The sequence below is a fragment of the Podarcis vaucheri genome (assembly GCF_965113315.1).
Source record: "Podarcis vaucheri genome assembly, chromosome: 2".
Lineage (NCBI taxonomy): Eukaryota > Metazoa > Chordata > Lepidosauria > Squamata > Lacertidae > Podarcis > Podarcis vaucheri.
Genome location: NC_138760.1, coordinates 74,975,513 through 75,001,926, shown reverse-complemented (window position 1 = coordinate 75,001,926; position 26,414 = coordinate 74,975,513). Strand labels below are relative to the sequence as shown.

The 26,414-nt window shown below is 42.2% G+C and overlaps 1 protein-coding gene across 2 annotated transcripts in view; it reads left to right on the top strand.

Annotated features, from left to right (window-relative positions):
- The window catches only part of IP6K1 (inositol hexakisphosphate kinase 1), a 30,679-nt gene extending 4,365 nt beyond the window's left edge, over positions 1-26,314 (top strand). Inside the window, exons 1-6 of one of the 2 annotated variants that reach the window (XM_082214305.1) lie at positions 262-403; positions 13,546-13,892; positions 16,668-16,878; positions 17,208-17,380; positions 18,428-18,603; positions 20,691-26,314. In XM_082214305.1, the coding sequence (XP_082070431.1) occupies positions 13,670-13,892; positions 16,668-16,878; positions 17,208-17,380; positions 18,428-18,603; positions 20,691-21,197 (1,290 nt within the window). In that variant the 5' untranslated portion in view covers positions 262-403; positions 13,546-13,669 and the 3' untranslated portion in view covers positions 21,198-26,314. Of the gene's footprint in view, positions 1-261; positions 404-13,545; positions 13,893-16,667; positions 16,879-17,207; positions 17,381-18,427; positions 18,604-20,690 lie in introns of those variants that run through there. The other variant, XM_082214304.1, reaches the window with a different exon arrangement.
- Positions 26,315-26,414: the final 100 nt, after the last annotated feature.

Here is a 26,414-nt window from a genome sequence, read left to right as displayed (position 1 = left end):
TAATGGCTTATCTGCTGATCGGATCAGCTGATAAGCGGCTTAGCGGCTTAGAAAAAGGGGGGGGAACCAGCAGGAACTCGCAAGACATTGTCATCTTGCGAAGCAAGCCCATAGGAAATTCGTTTTGGGAAGCACCTCCAAAACGGAAAACTCTTTCGTCTAGTGAGTTTTCCGTCTTGCGAGGCATTCGTCTTGCGGGGCACCACTGTATTTGTTTATCTCCGGTATCATTTAAAAACGCTTCTCTTTGTCACTATCCATGTATCATATTGAAACAAAAAATGAGCATTAAAGGCTGATGGTGTTACTTCTTCACAAATTTGAATTCCTGAAAATTTATCAGAGCCAGAGAATATATTTCAGGAGTGTACACTTTTGGCTGGCTATGGAAAGTGGTGGGAAGGTAGGATTATCATTTTCTGTTTTTAACCAAGTTATACCTTACAGTGGTACCTCGGGTTACAGATGCTTCAGGTTACGTGTTTTTGGGTTGTGCACCGCGCCGAACCTGGAAGTACTGGAATGGGTTACTTCTGGGTTTTGGTGCATGCACAGAAGCTCTGAATCGTGACCCGCATGTGCGCAAACGCGGTGTTGCGGGTTGCGAACGTGCTTCCCGCACGGATCACATTCGTAACCCGAGGTTCTACTGTAATTGCATTTGCCTGAGATACTATAGCAGACATCCATGCGTCTTAATATATTGATAAACTTCCCAAGCCTCTGTGATAGAATGAGCTATAAATTAATCATTGGTGTTTTAGTGGGTCAGATGAAAGGTGAATCTTTTTGTAGTTAGGTACCCTATGAGTGAAATGTGAGGCAGAAATTTGAGCATAATTGAGTTCTTGTTGACATTAAATTGTCTGTTCTTGGCTTTAAGCATTGGTTCCTACCTGTACAGCATCCCTAAATTTTTGATAAAAGCTGCAACCCTAGCCTAAACTATCTTAAGCTTTATTTTTCTTACTGTAAATTTTCACTGTTGTGTGTTTTTGCTTTCATTATACATATATATGCCTGAAAGGGTCTGAAGTAGTACAGAAATGACATTGCTTACATAATTGGCCACAACAGTAATTCAATCATAGTCTCTGCTTAGGTGATGCCACTTCTATCTTCCCTGTATCAAGTGTTTGAACTCTGTAATTGGTACAGAATATGGGAGCCAGTATTCTGACTGGCATGTCTCATCTTGCTGATATTTCACCATTTATAAAAGAGTTCCACTGGCTACCTGTTTGCTTCTTAGCTGAATTCAAGGCGTGAGTACAGTGGTACCTTGGGTTACAAACGCTTCAGGTTACAAACACTTTGGGTTACAGACTCCGCTAACCCGGAAGTGATACCTTGGGTTAAGAACTCTGCCTCAGGATGAGAACAGAAATTGCTTGCCAGCGGCGTGATGGCAACAGGAGGACCCATTAGCTAAAGTGGTACCTCAGGTTAAGAACGGACCTCCGGAACGAATTAAGTTCGTAACCAGAGGTACCACTGTACTTATGTATAGAACCCATAATTGCTAATTTTAGTCTGTTTTGAGATTAATCTATTGCTTTTATTTTTTATCTGTTTTTAATTGAATTTTGTTTTTGTTGTTTGAATACCGTAATAAAGGGTGGAGCTCAAATATTTTAAAAAATAACCATAAATTATAAGGGTGTATAGAAGTTTGCAGTAACTTTCTAGTGTTTGAACTCCTTAATGAAGATCCATTGGAGGCTGTTTTCTGGAGACAGTGCAGACAAGACATTGTTATTGGGAAGATAATTGGTGCCAGATAAACGTGGATAGCCCATCGTGTTTAGGTGGGGCTTTTTCTTTTTGCAGTTTTCTTTTTAAAAATTGTAAACTGTCCTTGGACTGACTTATAAGATAGGATAAATCTTAATTAAAATTAACATGAATTCTTAGGCTGCTCCCTCTGTTTCCTAACAGTGTGACAAATATCAAAATAGAATTTATCAGCTGTTGGCCACAGCATGCTTTTGTTGATAATATTTGAGTAAAATTTATAAAATTTGCTCTCAGTGCAATGCTCTTGAAGTGCCTATATCTTTTCTTGGTGTACATGAAGCTACAATCCTGTGAACACCTGTCTTTGGGTAAAGCCTATTAGGTAGAATTCAGTGATGTGCTAAGTGAGGTATGGGGGCATAGAATGAGTTCCACATGAGCAGTGAGACTCCTCACTCCTCCCCTTGTGTGCCCCCCATCAGTGTTTGAAACTCCCATTGTTCTAGTGTGTTTTGTAACAGGGAATTTAATTAGCGCAAGCAGTTTCTGAGCTCTGGGCGCAGTACTGTGCATAAAGATTTCAGATTAAAACTGCACAGTGCTGAAGGAAAGGAGGACCCTTTTCTGCCTCCCCACTTCCAGCCACTTCCTGAAGTCTGGAGAACAGACCCTCTTAAGAATATTGGGGGGGGGGGGCAGGGGAAGCATGGCTTTGTTTTTTGCAGTCTTCAGATGAGGACTAGACCATGTGAAAAATGAACATAAGATTTTAGCTGCAGTTCATTCATTTTAAGCTTTGTATTCTTGTTATAAAAAAGTGCACCTAGACATTCCATTGTTGTGCCCATAACCTAGGTTTAAGGTGCCATTTAGCTCCTAGCTTTCATATCTCAGTTTTTACACTGCCCCCATGTACCTCTTAAATCTGTTCCGGGAGTTTTTCCAACCCTCCGAAGACGCATAGCACAAGCAGCTCCCATTCTGTGCATGCAACAACTTAGTTGAATCCCACTCATTGAATACAGTGAGGACCCATCTCTGGGTAACTTTGTCTAGAATTGGGCTGAATGTTATCTGACAGCAAGCCTCTCTCCATTTGAACATTTGTAACATGGCGCCATTTCTGAAAAACAAAAGTTCTATTGGAAAGCTTTCTCAAAATATTGTTACTGAGCTTCTTTGTGGAAGGATCTAAGCTTTTAATCCATCATCACCTCAGAAGAGTAGGAGCAGAATCTATACTTAGAGTATAAGTTGGGACTACAGGATGGAAATTTACCGAAAATTATTGCAAATTAGTGCGCTGAATAAGCCTGTACTCACTGAAGATTGTGAAACTTGCAGACTCTTTGCCTCTTCTTCCTTCCATTAATCTGGCACAATATATGTAACTCAGGAATCTTATAAAAAGTGAATATTATGCACAGAGTTTTGAGACACATTTCTGTGGAAGCAAAGAGCAGTAGAAAATTGTTTCATTTCCTGTTAGGAGTTATGCCAAGTCACTAGCATGGCCCTTTGGCAAAATTTGGGTCTTCCCACACAATGGCTTTGCTATGTCATGGCTTAAAGGCTGTTGTATAAATATGATGCATTGTGACTACCATAAGGACAAATTCTGCTCATGCTTGCAAAGAGACCAGACCTCTGAAATATCATTGGTTCTTGACTAATTTAGGAATAAGAAAATACAAATGTTATATGTGAGAGGTGAGAGCAAGGCAGAGGGGAGAATAAGAGCACAGGAGTTTCCATAACTGTAACTGGAAGCATAAGTTACAGATAGGTAGCCGTGTTGGTCTGCCATAGTCAAAATAAAAAATTCCTTCCAGTAGCACCTTAAAGACCAACTAAGTTAGTTCTTGGTATGAGCTTTCATGTGCATGCACACTTCTTCAGATACACTGAAACAGAAGTTGCCAGACCCTTCTATATAGTGAGAAGGTGGGGAGGGGTATTACTCAGAAGGGTGGTGGGAATGGGAGATTGGCAGATAGCTGAGATGAGCCTGTTGACGACTCTTAACGACTGTAATAGGTCTTACAGGAAAAGGCAAGGGGTGAGAAGGTGAGAAATGGCTTAGTCATGTATAATGAGATAAGAATCCAATGTCTCTGTTCAGACCAGGTCTCTCCATGGTTTTAAGTTTGGTAATGAGTTGCAATTCAGCAGCTTCTCTTTCCAGTCTATTTCTGAAGTTCCTTTGTAGTAAAACAGCTACTTTGAGATCTTGTATAGAATGTCCTGGGAGACTGAAGTGTTCTCCTACTGGTTTCTCTGTTTTGTGATTCTTGATGTCAGATTTATGTCCGTTTATTCTTTGGCGTAAGGTTTGGCCTGTTTGTCCAATATAGAGAGCTGAAGGACACTGTTGGCATTTGATGGCATACACAATGTTAGACGATGAGCAATTGAATAGTCCCGAGATGGTATGTGTGATGTTGTTGGGGCCAGTAATGGTGTTGTCCAATGCTCATCGTAAACAGTTTGCAGTTCAGTTCCTTTGAGGGAATTGTCAATATGGCTGTAGTTACAATCTTTACAAGGGAGAGACTGAGTTCTTGGGGTGTAGAGGCTAGGTTTAAGAATGATGGTGATCAGGGAATGGATTGAGAAAGAGGAATCTTCAGGAAGAGCCAGGTTGCTATGTTAGACGAGATTGGGACCTGAGACAAGATGGGACTAATCAGAGAGACCGCTCCAAAGAAACTACCGTATTTTTCACTCTATAACACGCACCCGACCATAACACACACGTAGTTTTTAGAGGAGGAAAATCCGTAGGCATGCCACCCGTAGGCATTTCCTCCATAACACGCACAGACATTTCACCTTACTTTCTAGGAGGAAAAAAGTGAGTGTTATGGTGCAAAAAATACGGTACTCAGCATTTAAGGCCAGGAGACACTCTGTGCTGTTGAGGGAGAGAGGAGCATTAGGTCAAGACACGATGGTTAAAAGAAGTGGTTGCTGGCTCTAGAGCCTAAACCTGAATACAGTGGTACCTTGGGTTACATACACTTAATATTACATACGCTTCAGGTTACAGACTCTGCTAACCCAGAAATAGTACCTCAGGTTAAGAACTTTGCTTCAGGATGAGAACAGAAATCGTGTTCTAGCGGCGCGGCAGCAGCAGGAGGCCCGATTAGCTAAAGTGGTGCTTCAGGTTAAGAATGGTTTCAGGTTAAGAACGGACCTCTGGAACGAATTAAGTACTTAACCCAAGGTACCACTGTCAGGCAATTCTACAAATTATGACTTCAGTTGTCACTGTAGCATTGTAACATGGCAACCCTAAGTGGGCAGCATGCGCCTGAAAGTCATGAATGAATGAATTTCATATTGATTTGGACTAACCAGCCAGTTCTTTGGTTGCAGTCTTCTTTCTGCTTTTGCACTTTATTTGTGGCAGCAAAACCTTGGCACAAACAGTGCCTGCACCACAGAGAACAGGGCTGTGCTACAGTGCAGGGCAGGTGGGATGAGTCGCTTGAAGTGTGCTTTGTATTATACTTTCTTTTACAGGCACCACCAAACTCAGCCCTTCATCTGTTTTGGGACTACAACTCCCATCATCCCTGACCACTGATCCTGTTAGCTAGGGATGGTGGGAGTTGTAGTCCCAAAACAGATGGAGGGCCAAGTTTGGAGGTGCCTGTTCTTTTAGAATAAGAGCAAAACTATGGCTGCAAAGAATCTACTTGTTAGCAGACTTCCTCAGCTTGAAGGCTTGAAGGCTTTGTGATCTGTGCAACCTGCAGTAAACTGACTTGCTCCTGTAATCAAGTTTATTACCACAAAATATATCCACACTTTTGAGAGAATTATTATTATTATTATTATTATTATTATTATTATTATTATTATTTATACCCTGCCCATCTGGTCTAGTAGTAGACCAGAAATTAAATGCTTTACAAAGTCTTTGTAGCTGTTATTAACTTGAAATGCAAGAGAAATGGATTAAAGAAATAAGCACTAGAAGAAGAGCAACAATTACTTAAGTGATGAATCCACTGTCATTTCTGCTGTTGGGTTTTCTTCATGTTTGGCCTTTAAGTAAAAAAAGAGAGTACTGGCGGTCTTCTGAAATTCTTTGTAGTAGTTTCTGCAGCTGTGGTGAAAATTCTTTCTTTTTTAAAATCATATTTGTAAATGCTTTGTAAATTACAAAGATTGCTGTAGAGTTCCATATATTCTCAATTGACATGTGGTGTGTCTATAGCGAATGGGGTGCTTGGAAAAAATGCATTTTAAGGATTATAAACTGTAGGGTTTTTCCACCAGTAAGATAATGTTTGAATATTGGGATTTGGACTGCTGTACTGGCTTTAACTAACTGAAATACGAGACACTTATCTGTTCCATTACCTCTCTTGAGCCAGAGTTTCCAAGCTCCTCATTTTATTATGCAGAACTGTGTGTTCAGTGTTTCAGATTGCATTGAAGTAGACCTTTAGGAACCATAGGATTGACAGATTGAATGGTTTGTTGGCTATACCACAAGTGACTGCTTTGAACATTATTTTTGCCATGTTGTATGAATGGTTGACAATTTTATCTAGTCTATTCTTCAGTGTCCAGCATTTTCTGTTAATATTTGCAGGAAATACTGACTTCTAGACTTCATAACTTTCTTCTGCAGGAAATAAGAAACATAATCTTACATATTTTCTGGGTTTCTAAAAATTAGTAAAGACAGGAGGAAGATGTATGCTGCTGCTTTGCATTTAGCTCCTGAAATCATTTTCTGAGACTGCCTCCTATAGCAGATTTCCACTTTACTTCGATATTAAACAACAAACATTGACTGGTGTATGAATTGAAACAAAATACCCCTTAAGTCTTACTTCCTATTATTATGTGTCTCAGTGCTCTGTTACAAAGCTCTAAAATTATTTTCACTTGTTGTTGTTGTTTAGTCATGTCCGACTCTTCATGACCCCATGGACCAGAGTTTGGTCAAACTCATGTTGGTAGCTTCGAAAACACTGTCCAACCATCTCGCCCTGTTGTCCCCTTCTTCTTGTGTCCTCAATCTTTCCCAACATCAGGGTCTTTTCCAGGGAGTCTTCTCTTCTCATGAGGTGGCCAGAGTATTAGAGCCTCAGCTTCAGGATCTGTCCTTCCAGTGAGCACTCAGGGCTGATTTCCTTCAGAATGGATAGGTTTGATCTTCTTGCAGTCCATGGGACTCTCAAGAGTCTCCTCCAGCATCATAATTCAAAAGCATCAATTCTTCAGCAATCAGCCTTCTTTATGGTCCAGTTCTGACTTCCATACATCACTACTGGGAAAACCATAGCTTTAACTATATGGACCTTTGTCGGCAAGGTGATGTCTCTGCTTTTTAAGATGCTGTCTAGGTTTGTCATTACTTTTCTCCCAAGAAGCAGGCGTCTTTTAATTTCCTGACTGCTGTCACCAGCTGCAGTGATCATGGAGCCCAAGAAAGTAAAATCTCTCACTGCCTCCATTTCTTCCACTTCTATTTGCCAGGAGGTGATGGGCCCAGTGGCCATGATCTTAGTTTTTTTTGATGTTGAGCTTCAGACCATATTTTGCGCTCTCCTCTTTCACCCTCATTAAAATGTTCTTTAATTTCTCCTCACTTTCTGCCATCAATGTTGTGTCATCTGCATATCTGAGGTTGTTGATATTTCTTCCGGCAATCTTAATTCCGGCTTGGGATTCATCCAGTCCAGCCTTTGAAAGAAAATTAATGAATTTTATTTTCCATGATGTGATTAATTTTTATCTGCACAGTCCTTGCGGTACTATTTTTATTTACCGGCTTTCTTTAAATAAACTGTTTACTTTTAAAACCTCTCTCAAATATGGGATGGGAAGTGCCGGTACAGCTGTTGGTGGATCACTATTATACCTCTACTCGGCAATGGTATTTCTCCTAAGTGTTCAAGCAGAGGGAAATCTCTCTTCAGTGTAAGCTAAGCATCATACCAGCTGTTGCTGAATACACAATGATCTGACCTCTATTTTATTTCATGAAAAGCTTTATATAGAATGTACACATTTAATGCACATTAATATCATTTGCGCAGCTTTATACGTCAAATTACTTTCATTATGCTTATCTTACAATTTAACTCCCAACCCCATCCAGTTTCAAAGTATTACACGAAGTCCCTCTGTTTCCTTGAAATCATTTCTTTGTCTTTGATACTGAATTATCAGGTCCCAGCTGCTCAAATAACGTCTGTTTGATACTCTATTGTAATTGGTCTACTGTAGTAGGACATTGATTGCTTTTCTGTGTTTACAAAGAGCATTGTAGCTATTGTGATCATTTATTTTAAAATAATTTTTCAATTGATACACAGCTCTTGATAAAATTAGCATATAGTCCACAGGCTTTAATTCTACTCTGAACTGAACTGAACTGAAATAGTTCATCATTTATTCCTAACGCTATCTTCTAGTATCTGGCAGTTGTTGGGGTTTTTTGCATATTCTCACCACATATGATAAAAGTCTCTGTTATAGCTCTTCCAAATTTTTCAGGCTGCTAAACACCATTGTGAATTAATTTTGAATCAGATTTCTTTAAAGCAGACTGTCACTGAGAAGTGTGAGCCTTTTGTATAAAGGCATGTCCCCATCTCCTCTGGGACTTAACTCTGTAGTTTTCTATTTCCCCATATGAACTTTTCTATCCACTTTCTGAGTGTTTAGTGATTTCCCATAAAATTCATTTGCTAACACTAAATTTTCAAAATCTGTGTTTTCTTAAATAATCTTTGAGGTAAGCTGCTGCAATTTTGTCCCTTTTACAATCGTACTGTGGAGTGCTGGCAAAAGCTAATGGCAATTTTATTCCAAAATATCTGGAGAGTGCAAGGTTGAGGTGACTGGCATAGACAATGGGACCTTGGAGGAAATTTTGTTCTTTTTGCTTTAAGAAATGGTGAAAACTGTGTTTGACTGACAGCCTCACTTTGCTAACATCTCTTCTTTTTTCTTTCCTCATCAGATGTTCTCCCTCTTACCCCAAAACTCCAAATTCACCAGTTTCTAATCCATAACCTCTTTATCTCAGGTTTTAGATGATACCTGCTTAACACTTCCTGTCTTCAGTTATGTTTAGATGTCAGGAGGAATGGGCTCTGTCAGCAGTTACCAATTATTTGTTGACAGCCTTATGATCCACTAAAGTAGAATTTGATCTCCTGTGACACATAAATACTCATAAACTGTTTCAGATGTAGTTGAGACAGTGCCAGTGCCAGGCTATTTTGTGCCTTAGGCAGGGCTAACTACTTGCACGTGTACACACACCCACCCCAATTGTTAACTTCAGTTTTCAAAAAAAGGGAATGAAAAGCATAAAACTTGAAACTGCTAAATTTATTTTAAATTGCAAGAATAAGTACAGTGGTACCTCTGGTTATGTACTTAATTCTTTCCGGAGGTCTGTCTTAACCTGAAACACCACTTTAGCTAATGGGGCCTCCTGCTGCTGCCACGCCGCTGCCGCGCAATTTCTGTTCTCATCCTGAAGCAAAGGTCTTAACCCGAGGTACTATTTCTGGGTTAGTGGAGTCTGTAACTTGAAGCGTATGTAACCCGTGGTACAACTGTAATGCAACCATTTTTTATTATCTTCCTCAAATACAAAAAGTGTTTTATCACACAAATCATTGTGAATAATTTTGTAAAATTTATTGTTAAAATTTTAAGTCTCTTAAACGTTTCAGTTTCAGGCACATCAAAACCTCGCTTTGTGTTCCTTTTCCTCTCCGAAGTTTGTTACCAATTCCTTCAGGTCAAGTGCAGGTGATGCTTGGCATGTTCAATTAATATCGTTGCCAAGCCAACTAGCTTCTTTTGCAATTTCTTTTGCTTTTTTGGTCTGTTTTGACACCACTAACTAGGCAGGCTAGTGTTTTCAGTAGCAAGTAGGTTTTCTGTAAAAAAGGGGGAAAAAGTAGCAGTCTGTAGAAAACTGTAAATATATATATCATTACAATTGGATCAGAGAGTTGAAGGGCTAATGGAAGTTCCTAGGTTTATCACTTCAACTCCCAAACATTAACTCTCACTCAAAGTCTTATTGCCAAATAGTGAAAATCATTTCTGTACTTCCTGTTATGAGTTACAAACAGTTTAGTCTGCTTTTGTAAATGGTAAGAACTGAAACTATCAACCTGGGCTCTTAACTTGTAAACATAGATGTGAATTTATTGGCTGATGTTCATGTTATCTTAATGGCCATGGAATAGAAATACAGGGGTTCATTTTCAGAGGGGATAATTTTTCTCTGCCTATACAACCGTAGATATCTTATAAAACCAGAATAATTTAAGATGTTTCTCTTTCCTCTCTCATACACAATAAACAGCATGAGATTCTCTTCCCCCAAGCTTATCATACATTTTTGTGGCCTCATCAGATTGTTCAGGTACTGTTGCTTTGTGTGTTTCTTAATAAGCAACTCCCCCTCAAAATTCAATTAACATTTGTCTGAAAGTAATAATTCACTGGTAAGCTCAGTTAAAACTACAGTTCCATTTGACCCCCCAACCCGTTCTTTTTGAATTTCTTCTGTGCATAGAAACGTGCAATTCTGGTGCACTTGGACTGATTCTTACGTAATGGATGTCAGTGGAAATGTTTCAGTATGATGAAGCATAGGCCACTTCACAGCTATAATATGTGACTGTTCTTTAACCATGTTAAAGTACTCTTGGTGCCGTAATGTATCTAGTGGTATGCATTTGGTGGCTGTAATGTAAGAACCAACCCTCTGGTTCACATAGGCAACTTTTAGGTCTTGTAACCCTTTTAAAAAAACTACTGTATTCCAAAGTTCAAAACGTATTAGCTGTAAGTTTGTTACAGTAGTTATATGTGTAGGAGTACAAAGTAATATGTACTGATTACAGTTACTTATATTAATGTTTCCTTTAAAAAAGATTATTCAACCACAACAATCTTCTTCAGCCTTGGGTCACCAGATGGGTGTTGCGCTACAATTCCCATCATCACTGACAGTTGGCTAAGTTAGCTGAGGGTAATGAGGGTTTTAGTGGTTCAGCATTTGGATACGAGGTTGAAGAACATTGGATTAAAATACCTTTTGAATTTTATGTTGTGATTAGAGTAGTACAGTATCTTCATTTCTGGGCTGCAAGCTGATATTCGTTGCCAATGCCAAAGTTTTGAGTGCTCAGTAGATCAGGTTCTGTAAGCTCCTTTGAAGGTGTGTGTATGATACTTGATAAACAACTGAGCAGTTGCTAGTGTATGTAGTGACATGTAGAAAATGCCAGTGCCAAATAACCGCTTCATCCCTCTTGCCACTTATTCTGTAAATGTGCTTATTGACACATTCATTCACTGTTCCATATCAGTCGTATGAAGACATTTCACCAACTGACAGCCAGCTAAAAACTGGTATACATATAGCTTGTAACATTTTGATTGTTGGAGAAACCTAAAAATGGCAAACAAACCACTACAGTGGTACCCCGCAAGACGAACGCCTCGCAAGATGGAAAACCCGCTAGACGAAAGGGTTTTCCGTTTTGGAGGTGCTTCGCAAAACGAATTTCCCTATGGGCTTGCTTCGCAAGACGAAAGCCCATAGGGAAATCTCCGGGGACCTCTTTTAAATGCTAGCGGTGGGGAGCAAAGCCTTTCCCCCCCTCCGGCCTTCAGAAGAGGTCCAGAAAGGCTGGCGGGGGGCGAAAGGCTTTGCTCCCCAGCGCCAGCATTTTAAAAGCAGTCCGGGATAGCAGGGAAGCGCTTCCTGCTATCCCGGACGGCTTTTGAAGGCAGGAGAGTCTCCGCCAGCAGCGGCAGCGCTGCCGCTGCTGGCGGAGAGGTCCGCGAAGCCTGGGCGCGCTGCGCGCAGGCTTCTGCATGCCGGCAAGTCTCCGCCAGCAGCGGCAGCGCTGCCGCTGCTGGCGGAGAGATCCGCGAAGCCTGGGCGCGCTGCGCGCAGGCTTCTGCATGCCGGCAAGTCTCCGCCAGCAGCGGCAGCGCTGCCGCTGCTGGCGGAAAGGTCCGGGAAGCCTGGGCCAGACAGCTTTTGAAGGCAGGCGGGGGGAGCAAAGACTTTCGCCCCCGCCAGCCTTCAGAAGAGGTCCAGGACCTCTTCTGAAGGCTGGCGGGGGGCAAAAGTCTTTGTCCCCCCTGCCTGCCTTCCCAGGGGCTTTTAAATCGCCCCGACAGCGGAGAAGTCCTCCGCTGTCCGGGGCGATTTTAAAATGCCGCCCGCCAGCATTTTAAGATCGCCCCGGACAGCGGAGAAGTCCTCCGCTGTCCCAGGGTTTTTTAAAATGCTGGGGGTGGGAAGAAAAGCCCTTGTCCCCCCCCCCAGCCTTCAGAGGAGGTCCGGGGACAGACTGTCCCCGGACCTGGTCTGAAGTCGGTTTCCCTAGGAACGCATTAATTGATTTTCAATGCATTCCTATGGGAAACCGTGCATCGCAAGACGAAAAACTCGCAAGAAGAAAAAACTTGCGGAACGAATTAATTTCGTCTTGCGAGGCACCACTGTATTGTTAAACTTTGGAGGCTAAGCCTAGCTCATAATATTGGTCAGTAGTCATTCACATAGTGAGCTAAGTAGATGGATGAAATGGGAGCCTTTTCATCACATACTCGAAAGGAGCTCTTTTGGGGGAAGGGAGCATTTAAGTGCTAGCCAACCATGTGAGTCTGAAAAATGGGACAGGCCTTACATACGTCCCTCTTCATTTGCTTTAACAAGTTCCCTACCTGGCAACGAGGAAAGAGGGACATATCTATGCTTGCAGAATGCAAACTGTGTCCAGTAGCTTAATATAAGCCATAGATAAACAGAACAGCTATCACAAGTGCATCCTCGCCTGAGGCCATGAGACTTTCCAAAGTAGTGCCCTTACTAATCGGCTTTACACAAGATCACTGGCCAAATTAGAGCTCTGCAGAAGCCACCAATCTGTTTGGCAGTTAGACGAGACTGAAATCATTTTTGTCTACCTTAGTCATCTTCTATTTTAGCTTCCTGTTGAAATATCAAAAGCATGCCCTTACTGTGAAAGGGGAGATGAAGCATGCACCTCTCAGGGCAACCTTGGGGCACAGTTGACTCAATCTGTTTTGTAAAAAGCGGGGGACTTTCAAAAATTATATCAGAAGCTTGTCAAAAACATACTCATGAAATTCATATTATAAACCAAGGCTTGAGAGGCAGTTTGCAAGCTCCTTGCTTTTCTGTGTTTACGCTTTGCTTGTTAGTAGCAAATGGTAGACCTAAAACATTGACCTTTCCCCTTCTCCTCATGACTAATTAGTGTTTCCCTTATCGCATCACCTAACATGCAACAGTTGCATCTTCAGTGATGAAAGCCTACTTTTTATTTTGAAATGCCTTTTCTTCCAGTTATTTAATGAACCTTTTTCTACAACTTAACTGTCAGTTCAACATTTACATGAATTGAAGGATGCTTTATTGGGGACAAGTACATGAGATGGCTCAAGTGGAAGGCATGGGATGTTGTTGAACTAATTCCTTGCTGGCATAGAGGAGTAATGCTTTAAGTAAAGGATGGGCTTACCTTATTAAAGGATCTAGATTGCTCTGAATAGCTGGTAGGTCATTGCTCTTTCTCGGTTTTGATCACAAACCTCTTAAGAAATTATCGTCTTGTCAAGATCATTGATAAAATACAGAAGTGTGTAAAAAGAGTACTGCATGTGTGTGTCTGTGTATAACTCATAGCTACATGGTAGACTTTGCACTGGGGCTGATGCAAGTGACCACTGGCTAAGTTTTATGCAATCTTCTCTGTTTTGCAGACCATTGGCACATGCTTTCTTACTAAGACATCTGAGTGGTAGAGATTTTGCTCCTTGAGAAACTCCTCCTTCCACCCCATGCAGCTCACCCCCAGCTCCAAGTGTGCGACTGGTGCCCTACGCAATGTGTGTTTGTCAAACCATGGAGGTGGGGAAGCATGGCAAGAACGCATCCCACACAGGAGGCCGAGGGGTCCTTCTGGAGCCTTTCATCCATCAGGTGGGCGGCCACAGCAGCATGATGCGCTACGATGACCACACTGTGTGCAAGCCTCTCATCACCAGAGAACAGCGCTTCTATGAGTCCCTGCCTCCAGAAATGAAGGAATTCACACCTGAGTACAAAGGTAAGCTCCCAAAATCTTTGGAGAATCTCATTTAAATCCAGAGCATTTTAGTGTATCTGGAGGGCACTCTTCTATCAATAATAATAGTAATAATAATAATAATTTATTATTTCTACCCCGCCCATCTGGCTGGGTTTTCTCAGCCACTCGGTCAGCTTTCAGTAGAACCTTAAAAACAGAATAAAACTTCAAACATTAAAAACTTCAACTGTTCTGTGAATGTATACATAGGGTGGTGTTCTACAAATTAGTTCTGTTAGTGCAAGTACTTCTGGCTGCACAACAGAAAAGTCCCCTCTTCTTCCCGCATGCCTCATTAAACTATCCTGAAGGCTCCCCCAATCTGATCTGAGGGTGTGCAGGGAGAGAAGAGGGAGGGAAGTTCCATTGCACAAATTGAAATCTAATGGAACTATTTCATTACATACTGTCCATAAGATCACTGTGAAACTTTCCCATGTATTTTCAGACAATGCATGGACGAGAACAATTCGTTTATATGCTTAGGCAGTCATAAAATCTTATTAATGGCATTGCTGGCTGGCAGTACTTCTAAAGCCCAGTTGGGTTTAGTTTCAAAGTCATATAAGCCCTACATAGTTCACTTGGACTTACTTCCCAGTAACTGTGCTCAGGATTCTAGTCTTAAGTCTGGCTTATATCCTTTGAATCTCATAGTGGAGTGGTCCCGTGACCATCTTTTTCTGATGAAAGTAACATATGAGGCACTAAGACCATGCTGCTTTCTGGTGGAAATTTGTGCAAGTATGGCAACTAAAAAACAAGACTTTGAGACAATGTGCATTTCCCCCTCCCTGTAATTTTGGACACAAAACTGTTCTGCATGGAGGATTCTGATGTGTATTAACTGGGCCTTACTTGTGTAGTTTCAAATGAGTCTTAAGAGAGAAATTTCTTTTTCACATCACCTCTTTTGCCATATATTGAAAGAGTTAATTTTCTAACTTTAAAACGTAAGCATTCCATCTTGGTAAGTTTTCCTTGTAGCTGCCACTTGGAGCTTAGGCCTTTCTAGAGTTTTTTTCACCTGGGATACCATATTGGCTACTCCTGCTATTAGCAAGTCTAGATCTCCCACAATAGGACTGAACCTGCCAGGTTGGGCTTTAGGGCCCTGTCAGTTGTCAAGGCAGACGCAGCACTGTGAGGTGCAAATAAATCCCATGGTGCATTGCAACATGTCTGTCCTGCCTTTGAGAAAGTCTTGCATGCATCTGATATTGCTCCCAACCTTGCTGATTTCTCTTGAGCACCTTCTTTGATTCCCGCCCCCCTTCTTTTGTATATGTATCTATAATCTTATCTGTTTTCACTTGTGTTTCTGCCTCTGTTTTGGCTGTCTAGTTCTTTAAAGCTACTTAGCCCTGAGAACACCTTGCACAGCCTTATGGTACTATCCTGTACATATCCACTCCAAGTCACTCCATTCATTTATGTGGGCTTTACAGGTAATGCTTTATAGGATTGCAGCTGTGATGACTAACACCAAGCATTTGTTATTTGCAAAAGTTGTGAGGGCTTGGAAATGGTGTTTGGAAGGTGGGGCAATTGTAGTAGTCTGCTGCTGTATTTTTAATGCAGAGGCTATAAAGCTGTTGATACTAAATAAATTCAGTGTTTAATAAAACTAAAGTAGAAAGAATTAATATTCTTAAATTCATACAGAAAGCAGATGGGCTGTCATGAATAGGCACATCATTCTTTATAGATGAAGCTGTACAGAAAAAGCCTGTCACAGAAGAAAACAATCTGCCCCATGTTATAGCAAAGGAGGGTGACTCTTCTTTAATAATATGTTGCTCTTGAATGGATCAGAAGATCAGGCACATTTTTCTATTACTGCTGTTGGGAAAATGTGACAAGGAAAGCCAGTCTTAATTTCAATTCACGTACAACAAAATTCAATTTATACTGAAATAGCCTTTCTCACAAGAGAAAATAGGTTGCATCTCAACCTGGAGTCATTCCAGTTAATATTAAGAAGCTGTGCCAGAAAATGGACAAGAGTGACTTATGAATGCACTCTTTGGGCACAGACTATGCAGATAATGGCTAGAGCTAAGCCTTTACTCGATGTGCTTAAATACTTAATGTGCCTTCATGGGACAAACTCTTAACTCCAAAATACATTTCACAGTTATTTTTATTTACCATCAGAATGTCATTTCTACCCTGTATTTCTCTTTTTTGAAATGGAGGTGGTTTGAAAAGGGCACCTTTGAAAGCCTATAATTTGAAACTGAGTGCTTTCAAGACACTATACTATGCTCATTTTATTTACCTGTGTAGTAAACTTTTAGTTATAGAAACTATTGCTGTTGCATCAAGTAGACCAGAGACAGTCATATATTCTCAAGGGCCATTCTGTTACATACATGATGCATACAAAATCCAAAAGAGCTGTAACTTTATAAAGTGTATAATTTTTCTTTCTTGCACATAATCCTCTCTCTCCCCCCCCCCCAAAAAAAAGCGCATCTGGCCAATTCCTCCTGCCCAAACACCATAATTGATCCATCTTCTGGATACACCATTGATGTGACAATAGCTGCTTTACACACACACACACACACACACACACACAGAGAGAGAGAGAGAGAGAGTGAGTCTGTGTCCATCTTATAGTTTCATTTTGTTTTTCTCCCTTACATGGTCCTTGGCACCAACCTCTTAAGAGTGCTAGTTTTTGTGGCTGTTACCTAGCTACTAAGAAATTTCATGTGAGGAATGCCACATGTGGCTTGTGTCTGGCAGGTGTGGTGTCTGTCTGTTTTGAGGGAGACAGTGATGGCTACATTAACCTGGTAGCATACCCCTACGTGGAGAGTGAAGCCTTGGAGCAGGAAGATGTACCAGAGAGGGACCAGCCACGTCGCAAACACTCTCGCAGAAGCCTCAACAGGTCTGGCAGTGGCAGTGAGCACAAAGAGGAGAGAGCTGGACTGGCCAGTGACACATCAGAAAGGTACCATGTATTTCAGTTGTTTTTCATTAGTTCAGACATAGCTTTTCAGAAATTGCTTCCCTTAAACAACATTTCCCTTTTTTGGCAAAATGTTCCCCAGTAAAGATACTGTAATCTTGTACATGCTCGCTGGACATCGATTTCCTGAGACCCTAACAATTATGCAAAGAAGGCTCTCATACTGCAAGTATGAGAAAGGTGCAGAATGTCCCCATCTCCTACAGAATTACTCATGCAAAGCAACTAAATTTAGTAGCCCAAATGCTAATCTCTGTTGTAATCTAATTCCTAGCAAAGCTCTTATTTGTGATACCATATTGTGCCAACAGCTTCCAGGACACGAAGAGCCTCAAGAGCTGGCATTCAGATGTTCCATTTCAGATGCTAGATGGAAATAGCAGCGTGAGTTCTGAAAAGATCACATTTAACCCGTGGAGTCTGCGTTGCCACAAGCAACAGTTGAGCCGCATGCGCTCAGAGTCCAAGGAACGTAAGCTCTACAGTATCCTCCCAAAGGCATAGTGTATACTGACTGCATGCTCACAAGGTCTTTGTTGGGGACTAAGAGGGGTGGCTGACTGCCACTGTCATCTGTTTGTTTTGGGAGGCAGTGAAAGAGTGCGCCTTCGGGGGTGACTGACACCCTGCCAGTGAACCCTGCTTGGAGCATTTTCATCTTTAAAAGACCTACCCTGCCCTGGTAGGCTGAATTGTGAGTCGTCATAACTAGTGTTTTTCGGTGGCCTTCAGTCTATGGTTACCAGATTTTTTGCAGTGAATCTGAGGACACTTTTTTTGCAGCAGCCAAGGGGTTAAAAGACAGTAGCATCCGGATTATTAGTAGGGAGCATCATTTTGTAATCATATGTAGTTTCCATGGCAACCAGAGCCAGATTCCTTGGTTATGGATGGGGGGGGGGCAAGGTTCAGCCCAAGCGCCTATCAGCTGCTCCGGGAGGCTGTGAGTGACCAGGGGGCGGGGTGCAAGCGTAGTTTGGGCGTGTGCTGCTTGCTGCCTGGGGCTCGCCATGCACACACAGACATTGTCAAAGCTGCCGATGCTGTAACAGCCGCCACTCTCTGGGCATAAATCGGGGGACATTAATTAGAATCCGGGGTCATTCCGGAGACAGATTGGTGAATCCAGGGACATCTGGTAACCCTACTTCAGTCACTGTTTTCTTGTTTGGCCACCTCCTGTAGTCCAGCACCAGGACCCGAATATCAGTTCTGGAGTGGAAAGTCTGCTCTTGCTTTAAAAATGGGAGCTTTTCTTCTTATGGTATTAAGCTAGGCTTCCTCTTCCTTGGCTTGTCCCCTGCCCCTGAAGATGAAATGCTTGTTTCTTCCTTTTATCATTGGGGGTGGAGGTTTCATATATTTGTTTTTGTTCTTTCCTGTCTTGTTCTCTTTTTTGTCAGAGTTAGATCTTTACCAGTGCATTTTCTGGAATGAAAGAGAGGGGTCTTAGAATTTCTGTAGAAACCAATCAAAGCAGTTCTAGGAATGCTGAGTTTAAAAAACAAATTTACCTTTACTGGCTCCTTAGAATTCCTTTTACTGGAGAACGTGGTACACCATTTCAAATTTCCCTGTGTGCTTGACTTGAAAATGGGGACCAGGCAGCACGGGGATGATGCATCTGAGGAGAAAGCTGCTCGGCAGATGAAGAAGTGTGCCCAGAGCACCTCGTCCACACTAGGCGTACGGGTTTGTGGAATGCAGGTACCGTATCAGCTGCTAGCAAAACTTCTGTTGCATGATTTATAGCCAGGGCTGATACCTTCCTGTGCAAGGGGGCGTGTAATAGTATTTGGCAACTGCTTAGAATACAGAGAATCTCTGCTTTTTAAAAAAGCTATGTGTGTAATTTATAATAATATAGTCTCTCTCCCACAAATGCACATTTCTAGTCTTCATAGAGAGGTTTGAAAACTTTCCAGCACTGACTGCAAAAGGCTTCAATATCTGCCCTCTTTGTCAAAGTGTGACATTATCCCCCATGTTCAGGTATGCAATTAAGCAGGGGGGGGGGGAGAGCAATGCTTAGCAGTCATTAGCATAAAGTGGTTTACAATGCACTCCTGTGCAGATCTACTCAGAAGTAAATCCCATTGATTTTAATGAGGTTTATTGCAATATAAGTGGGTATAGGACTGCTGTCTTACTTCCCGGTTAGCATAGGGCTGCACTTCGGTGTGTGGAGTTGGTGGCAAATATTACCAGCTGCTTAATAGCAAACAATCTCCATCTGTCATAGTGAGCTTCCTTAGCTTTGAACTGTGGTTAACATAGGCAACTCACCTGGTAGTGCTTTCATGCTAGTGAATGGAATAGCGCTCCTTTGGGTGTAAGGCTTACTCTGAGTTTATTAACCTCTGATCCTTGAGGAACCAAGGTAGTAGTAGGATAGTAGGCTTGGACATAGGAAAATATCTCTCTCAGATACATATATATTTGAAACCCACTAATGGGCAAGGAGAGGGACACGGGTGGCGCTGTGGGTTAAACCACAGAGCCTAGGACTTGCTGATCAGAAGGTCGACGGTTCGAATCCCCGCAATGGGGTGAGCTCCCGTTGCTCGGTCCCTGCTCCTGCCAACCTAGCAGTTTGAAAGCACGTCAAAGTGCAAGTAGATAAATAGGTGGGAAGGTAAACAGCGTTTCCGTGCGCTGCTCTGGTTTGCCAGAAGCGGCTTAGTCATGCTGGCCACACGACCTGGAAGCTGCACGCCGGCTCCCTTGACCAATAAAGCGAGATGAGCGCCGCAACCCCAGAGTCAGCCATGTCTGGACCTAATGGTCAGGGGTCCCTTAATGGGCAAGGATGAACAGAAGTTTCAACAATCTTGAAACCGTATGGGGCTCTCTTGTTCAAAACGGGTGGTGACACCTTGCACACAAAAAGCACAGAACATCTGCATTGGTCAGGGTGTCAGATAGGTGTCCCTTGCTTTGAGTGTTGTAGATACTCTCCTGTTGGTTTAGCATGCCTTCATAGCATGGATGTTGGTGCCCCCTGCTGGATGCTGGTCATTTGAAATCCGTACCTTGCTTTTATTAAAATATCCTAATTTTACTGACAGCCATGATTCTGCATCAAGCTGCATTTGGACTTATTTTGAAGGAAATGTTGATTTCTGTGTCTTGAGCCACCTTGAGTCCCATCAGGAAAAAAGGCGGGGTATAAATAAATGTAATATTAATTATAATTTTGCTCAGGGTGTTTTATTCAGCAACAAGGGTGCTCCAAACAATTATTGTTTAACACGAGGCATTTAGCCAGCCTGGAATTTTCTTTTGGGCTACTTTATCCAGCAGGGTGTTATACAGTGTCCAGTTATACTGTATCATATTTAGGAAGGAAGTTGAAGAGACTTTTCTCTTATATGGGAGTATCCAAGCTTCCACCCATATCTTAACACCTTGCCAGCATAATGTGCAATCTTTCAGAATTCTTTGAGGATACAACAAAGGCACACTGTTGAGGTTTGCCATTTTTAATTTGGCTGCTAGTCCACTTTTTCCTCTTTAAGTGTGCTTGAGTCCTGCTCCACTTTGGTTGTTCTGACTCTGTGTGGTTAGGAATGTGTCCTAACCTATGGAGAACCGATTCCTTGTAATGTTTTAATTTGGCACAGCAGGGACTAGAACTAGTTTGATGCTTCTTTTTTTAACAATTCTCATGACGATGCAACGGCTTCCGTGAGCTACTGCAGAAAAGCATAGCTGATCATAACTGCTTTGTAGCTTCATGCAGTATACGTTTGACTGTTCTTTGTAGACTAATGTATGACTTTTTTCTATCATAGGTATATCAGCTGGATACAGGCCATTATTTGTGCAGGAATAAATACTACGGCAGAGGTCTTTCCATTGAGGGTTTTCGCAATGCCCTCTACCAGTATCTGCACAATGGAGTAGAGCTACGAAAAGACCTGTTTGAGCCCATCCTTAGCAAACTGCAAAGCCTGAAGTCTGTACTGGAGAGGCAGGCCTCCTATCGCTTCTACTCCAGCTCCTTGCTCATCATCTATGATGGGAAGGACAACCGGTCGGAGACATATATGGAGCGCAGGGCAGAGATGCGCCTGAAACAAGTGGACATCTCTCTCCCAGAGAGCATACAAGATGCCAGCAGCACAGAGGCAGTCAGTTTCCAGCCCAAGGTAGATGTACGTATGATAGACTTTGCACACAGCACATTCAAAGGCTTTCGAGATGATCCCACTGTACATGATGGCCCTGACATGGGGTATGTGTTTGGACTAGAGAGCCTTATCAACATAATGGAACAGATGCGGGATGAGAACCAGTAGCCTTGGGCTGGGCTCCTCAAGTTTGTCCCTCATTGATAGAAACAGACAGGACCACCACCCCTACAGAAAAAGCAGACGGCTGCTTTGAAAATATTCTGTTGCTCCAGTGTGTTTAACATCAAAGGACACAATATCCTGGACGATCCTGGCAAAATGGCTTTGACTATCCTGGCCTGGACTTCTTGCAGGAGAAACAAACCCCATGGACCCCAGTATTGGGCATTTATATCTAGGGCGTTGCATTTGTTCAATACAGCCCTGTGATCATGTCTGTTAGGAATGTGGAGACTGACCCCATGGGAAAGAAGAGGGGTGATGGTCTAGTGGTGTAGATTTTGGGATTCCAGTGTCCCTCTTCCTTGTCAGCCTTCCATCAAGAACCAGTGGTTTGAACCTCTCCTCTTTTGTTTGGAAAGGGCATTCAGATACAAGCTAACATTACTTATGGGGCTGATCGAGGCACATGATTTGCACATACTCCTCTCTGCTGTTGCTGCCCCTGAGCAGATGTGAGAGACTCTTCTAGAGGGTAAAGATGATACTTCATTTATCTTCTCCAATCTGGGCATTATCAGATCATCCCAAATGGGGAAATAAATGACCAAAGGAAAACTAGTGCAGTGCTTTAATGGTTTTGCTTTTCACCCCATTGATGAAGCTGGCCTACCTCCCTTCACCATTTCCTGCACATTGATAGAAACTCTCCAAATTCCAGAAAGGCCCAGTCAGGTGTTCACAATGCTGTCTTGGTCAAGAACTCCATGGGAGAGTTCAGCTGGCTAAGGATAGTGTTAATAGCACATTCATGTTGATCCCTTGCTGCTTTTGTGAAACTAATGATGTTTATCAGGTGCCAACTCCCCCTCACCCCACCCATGCGTCTTTCCATTTTGTAGATTAAATAGTCTCTTTTCCAACCTCATTCAGATACAAGCACCATATTTCATTGCAGTTTTCCTTTTTCCTTCCTTCCAGGGAGGCTTCCTAGCAAGACAGCACACTTCCATACATGTTCCGCCCACAATAATAAAATACTTGTGTGGGGTAATGGATGAGAAAAGTAGGCATCTTTATTTTCAGAAACTGTCCTGATTTGTGGAGGGAAGCGTCTGTCTGGCTTTTAATGTATTGCCACCTGTGCTTGTTTTCACCTCAGGGAGTTGGTGTTTCCAGCCTTGTTCCTCCACTTTGTGACGGGTTGAATGCAGCTGTGCCACGTTCTGGCCCCACATACGTATAGGGGATTCTGTTGCGTGGGCTGAGGTGTTGGTGGCTTGTAGCATTAATCTTGACAGCATTAGTTCACTGCGTGATTAATCACAAAATGCTGCTCTTGGTGGCAGTGGTGGCCCTAAGTGCTGTTCTATGGACCTTGGAGGCTAGTTGCTCTAATTAGGACCAGGCCTAGTATACACAAATGCATTAGACTTCTTGGGCATGCACTTTGTTGGGGAGGCAATTTACTACCATAGGGAACTAATGGCAAGGCATTAAAGTTGAGCACAATTGTCGTAAACCTCTACTAGATGCTCTTGTAATGGGTTTGCATTTGCCCCAAAGCTCCTGTGTTGAATCTGTGCCTCCCTTTTGGACGTGTATGAACTTCACAGGTTTGTCTTGAAAGTATTGGTTCTCTCATCAAGGAGCTGCTGATGGAACCCCCTCTTGTGCCAGCAGGTATTTGCAGTTGACTCAGTGCTGAATGTTCTGAAGGGCAGGTGGGGGAGCAACCGTTGTGCATTGACCAATTTAGAAATTAGTATTAGATATTGCCTCTGTAACGAGAGGCATTTCCACAGGGAAAAGAGCGATGCCACTTCCCCAACGTTATCTTTGATTCCCAGAATTTAAGGGAACGGGTTTGCTTTCTGTTGAGCCTAGCTTTTGAAGTCTTCAGAATGGTTTTGAGGCATCACAATTTTGGTATTGTTTTGGTTAAACAGGATCTTTCAATATTGTTTTGAAGTTTTTAACTTTGTAATCTTTATCCCTCTACCAGCTACTTAAGTAACACTGAAAATACAGAAAATCACTCTAAAGAGTCGTCTTCTTCCTGTTCTAATGATTGCACCATTTTGATTATTATTTTTTCATTAAAAAAAATCTGGACCATTCTGAACTTCTCATCATAAGTTCCAGAGCTTGTAAATAGTATTTCTCCTTCCTGTTGCCAGGTTTTGTTTTCATGTTGCTAATAACTGTTTGCTCCGTAAGGAACCAAAAATATTAAAGGACTTGGTTTTGTTGGTATTTTAGCATTGTGGTTAGTTTTCAGACAGTGTAACTGCAAAGCACAGTCTTGTTCAATAGCAATAAGCTTTCCAAGTTCATTTCTTTAACTTCAAGTTAAGCAACGGGACGTGGATGTGACTGTTCTTCATACTTGAGCACCTTGCATGTCTGAAGGGATTTGCCTTTTCCTAGTAGAGGTCTGCTTGCCACCAGCTCAGAGTACAAATTGAACTAATTTGACTAACATGCTCCTCTATTTGATGCAAGCCTGTATGTTGCCTCTTGCAGGGGTGTTTGTGCCTGCATGTGCACACACGTGCTTGTGTGTAGTCTGTTGGTGTTAGAGTAGCTGAAATTGAGATGTACTGGCAAAACTCTGTACGGAAGCATCTAGAGGGTTTGTTAGAGAAGTACCCATGCTGTCAGGGCAGATAAATTTAAATGGATTTCGTTGCAGAGAGTTATTTCTAAGCCATCCCTTTGGGCGTGCAGCAAAAATCAGTTTCTGCAGCTTGACATTTGCTTTCGATTGAAAGCAACTCTGCAGAGTAAAAGTGCCTTCTAAAAGGCACCAAGAAAAACATGACAGAGCAGAAGGTATGAACTAGAATTTGCCTTCAGCATCTCTCCTTCCAACTGTTTGGTTAACTGTTTGTTCAGACTTGCATCTTGCCAGAGAAAAAGGTCTCGGGTCTCAGGCAAGCAGGTCACACATGTTTGAGTGCATCCCCTTTGCCCTCTTCTGCCCTGAAACAAAAGGAATTGAATCTACCCAAAACAAGTAGTTTGTCTAATGGCTTTTGTACAGTACATTGTCCCACTCTGTTTTGATATATAAATGGGGCAATGTATTTACAAAGGTAGACCCAGCATTTGTTGTTACACTGCAGCCATTCACCTTGCCATAAAGGCACCTGTCATTGGACACAATCGTGCAAACATGCCACTTCCCTGTTCTACCTCATTATCTGTAAAATCCTTCAAGATAATTAGGCTTATTATTTCATTTAAGGGGTGTTGTTACAGAACTGGAAGCTATATTGCAAGTGTCATGAAGTTCTCTAGAATAATTTTGCAAAATAAAATAGCTGAAGATGACATGGGGTTAGCTTTGAGGAACTAAACATAAAGCAACTTGACTCCTTTCACCTGTAGTTTCAGACTGGGATGTTGCTTTTTAGTAGTTTTTAGCTCACTAAAATGCCTAGACAAGGGTGAGTGGTGAGAGACTGAGCATACGGCTTTTGTATAGCAGGTGCTGCTCTGGACGCTGGGTCCAACAAAGCCATTTTGTATGCATTGTAAACATTCAGGTCCTCTGCTGGACACTCATGTAAATAATCCTTCCAGTCTGTTCCTCCTGGAGCAGCACATCCTGTTTGTTGCCCTTACAGCTTGCTGACACTTTATGTCCAGTAGTGTTGATTCCTTTAGCAGGACTTTGCACGTACTGTGTAGTTGCCTTCATGTAGATGATGAATCAGCTTTTCAGCCTTCTGGAATACATAGCCAGCTATCTCTCTAGCAATACATAGGAACTGCTAGTGTTGGTGAATGCACACTGTAAGGGGTTCCTTTTCATTAAGGGCCAAATGAGAGTTCACCAGATAAGCACTTGGATTTATTTTGTATTGGTGGCAGCTGCTGCCTTGAAAGTGTCTCTTCCTCCTCACCTAGAGGTTATTACTGCACTGTGCTTTTTGTCAATAACTGATCTTGCCCTTTCAGTTGGAATAGGAGCCACCTTCTCTTTACTAGCACCTTTGTAGCCTGGACCTGCTGCATGACATTTCAGAAATATCGGCTCAAATATTTCCCTATGAATGATGGAGAGTTGCACTTTGGATAATGTTCAGTCTAGATGACCCCAAAGAAGGCCCACTGTGTGTCACACGGGGAAAGTATTCAACTCTTAACCATATCTGTTCCTGCACCTGAAGGAAGTCTGTGGAAGAAATGTAGCCGGGCTTCTGTTGAAAGAGGCTGAATGTCAGTTTCAATTTCCCTAGCCTAACACACGTGCAGCTATGTTTCCATATCAATCCTGCCCCTCTTCAGAGGACCAAACCACAAATCACATTTGCCTGCCTGCCTGCTGCTTACAGGTTGGGTTTGATGGTGTAGTTTTAGGTCAGAAATACTAGTTTCTGCTTGGGGGGAAGATGCTTTAGCTAGCCAGTTATCTCACTGAGAGTTACACCAGCAACTTGCCATGAACCCTTGGAGTGCACCTGAATACACATTTTGCTGCTATTGGTATAAAAATGTGGAGGTGCAATCTGGGGGCATATGCTGCTCTGCACAAGTGCAAGGGAACCTGCTTTATTGCTTGCTGTGAAAGGGTCACCACAGAATATTATGACCATTTGGATTGAAAAGGAGAGACAAGCTTTGGTGGTTTCATGGACTGTTTTTGACTGTGGGGAGAGAGACTATAGGCCTATGTATTTTGCTTGTTTTACAGCAAGTCTGGAAAGAGTCATCCAAGTCAGGTTCAGACTTTGGTTGGTTGTATTTGTACTTACTATTGCATGCTTATCTCAGGAGCAAAATGTTGTTTTTTATACTTTGAAAAGTCTAGGTGCAGAATGGTCTCTATGAGAACTGTCAGAAAGGGAAGAAATGTTACTATGAGAGCAGGGAGCAGTACTGCACCCTACAGGAATGGTTCCTACCTGTCCATTTTGACTTGTCTGGGAGGGACGCAGCATTGCATTACAAACTTCTTGTATTTTTCATAGTCTATTCCAGTGCCATTTTGTTGGGCCAAGTCAAGCTTTTGGGCATGAGAAATAACAGTATCTGTACTCCATACACTGCATCCCTAGCTCTCCTGTTGTGTATAAAAAGTCCTATGTGTATATAAATAAACTGCTAGACATTTAGCTGAGGGACAAGTGTCTTTTATGGGTCTCTTTCACTCCACCGAGCTTAATAACCTAGTTCACATTATTAATTGAATTTATATACCACCCTATACCCGGA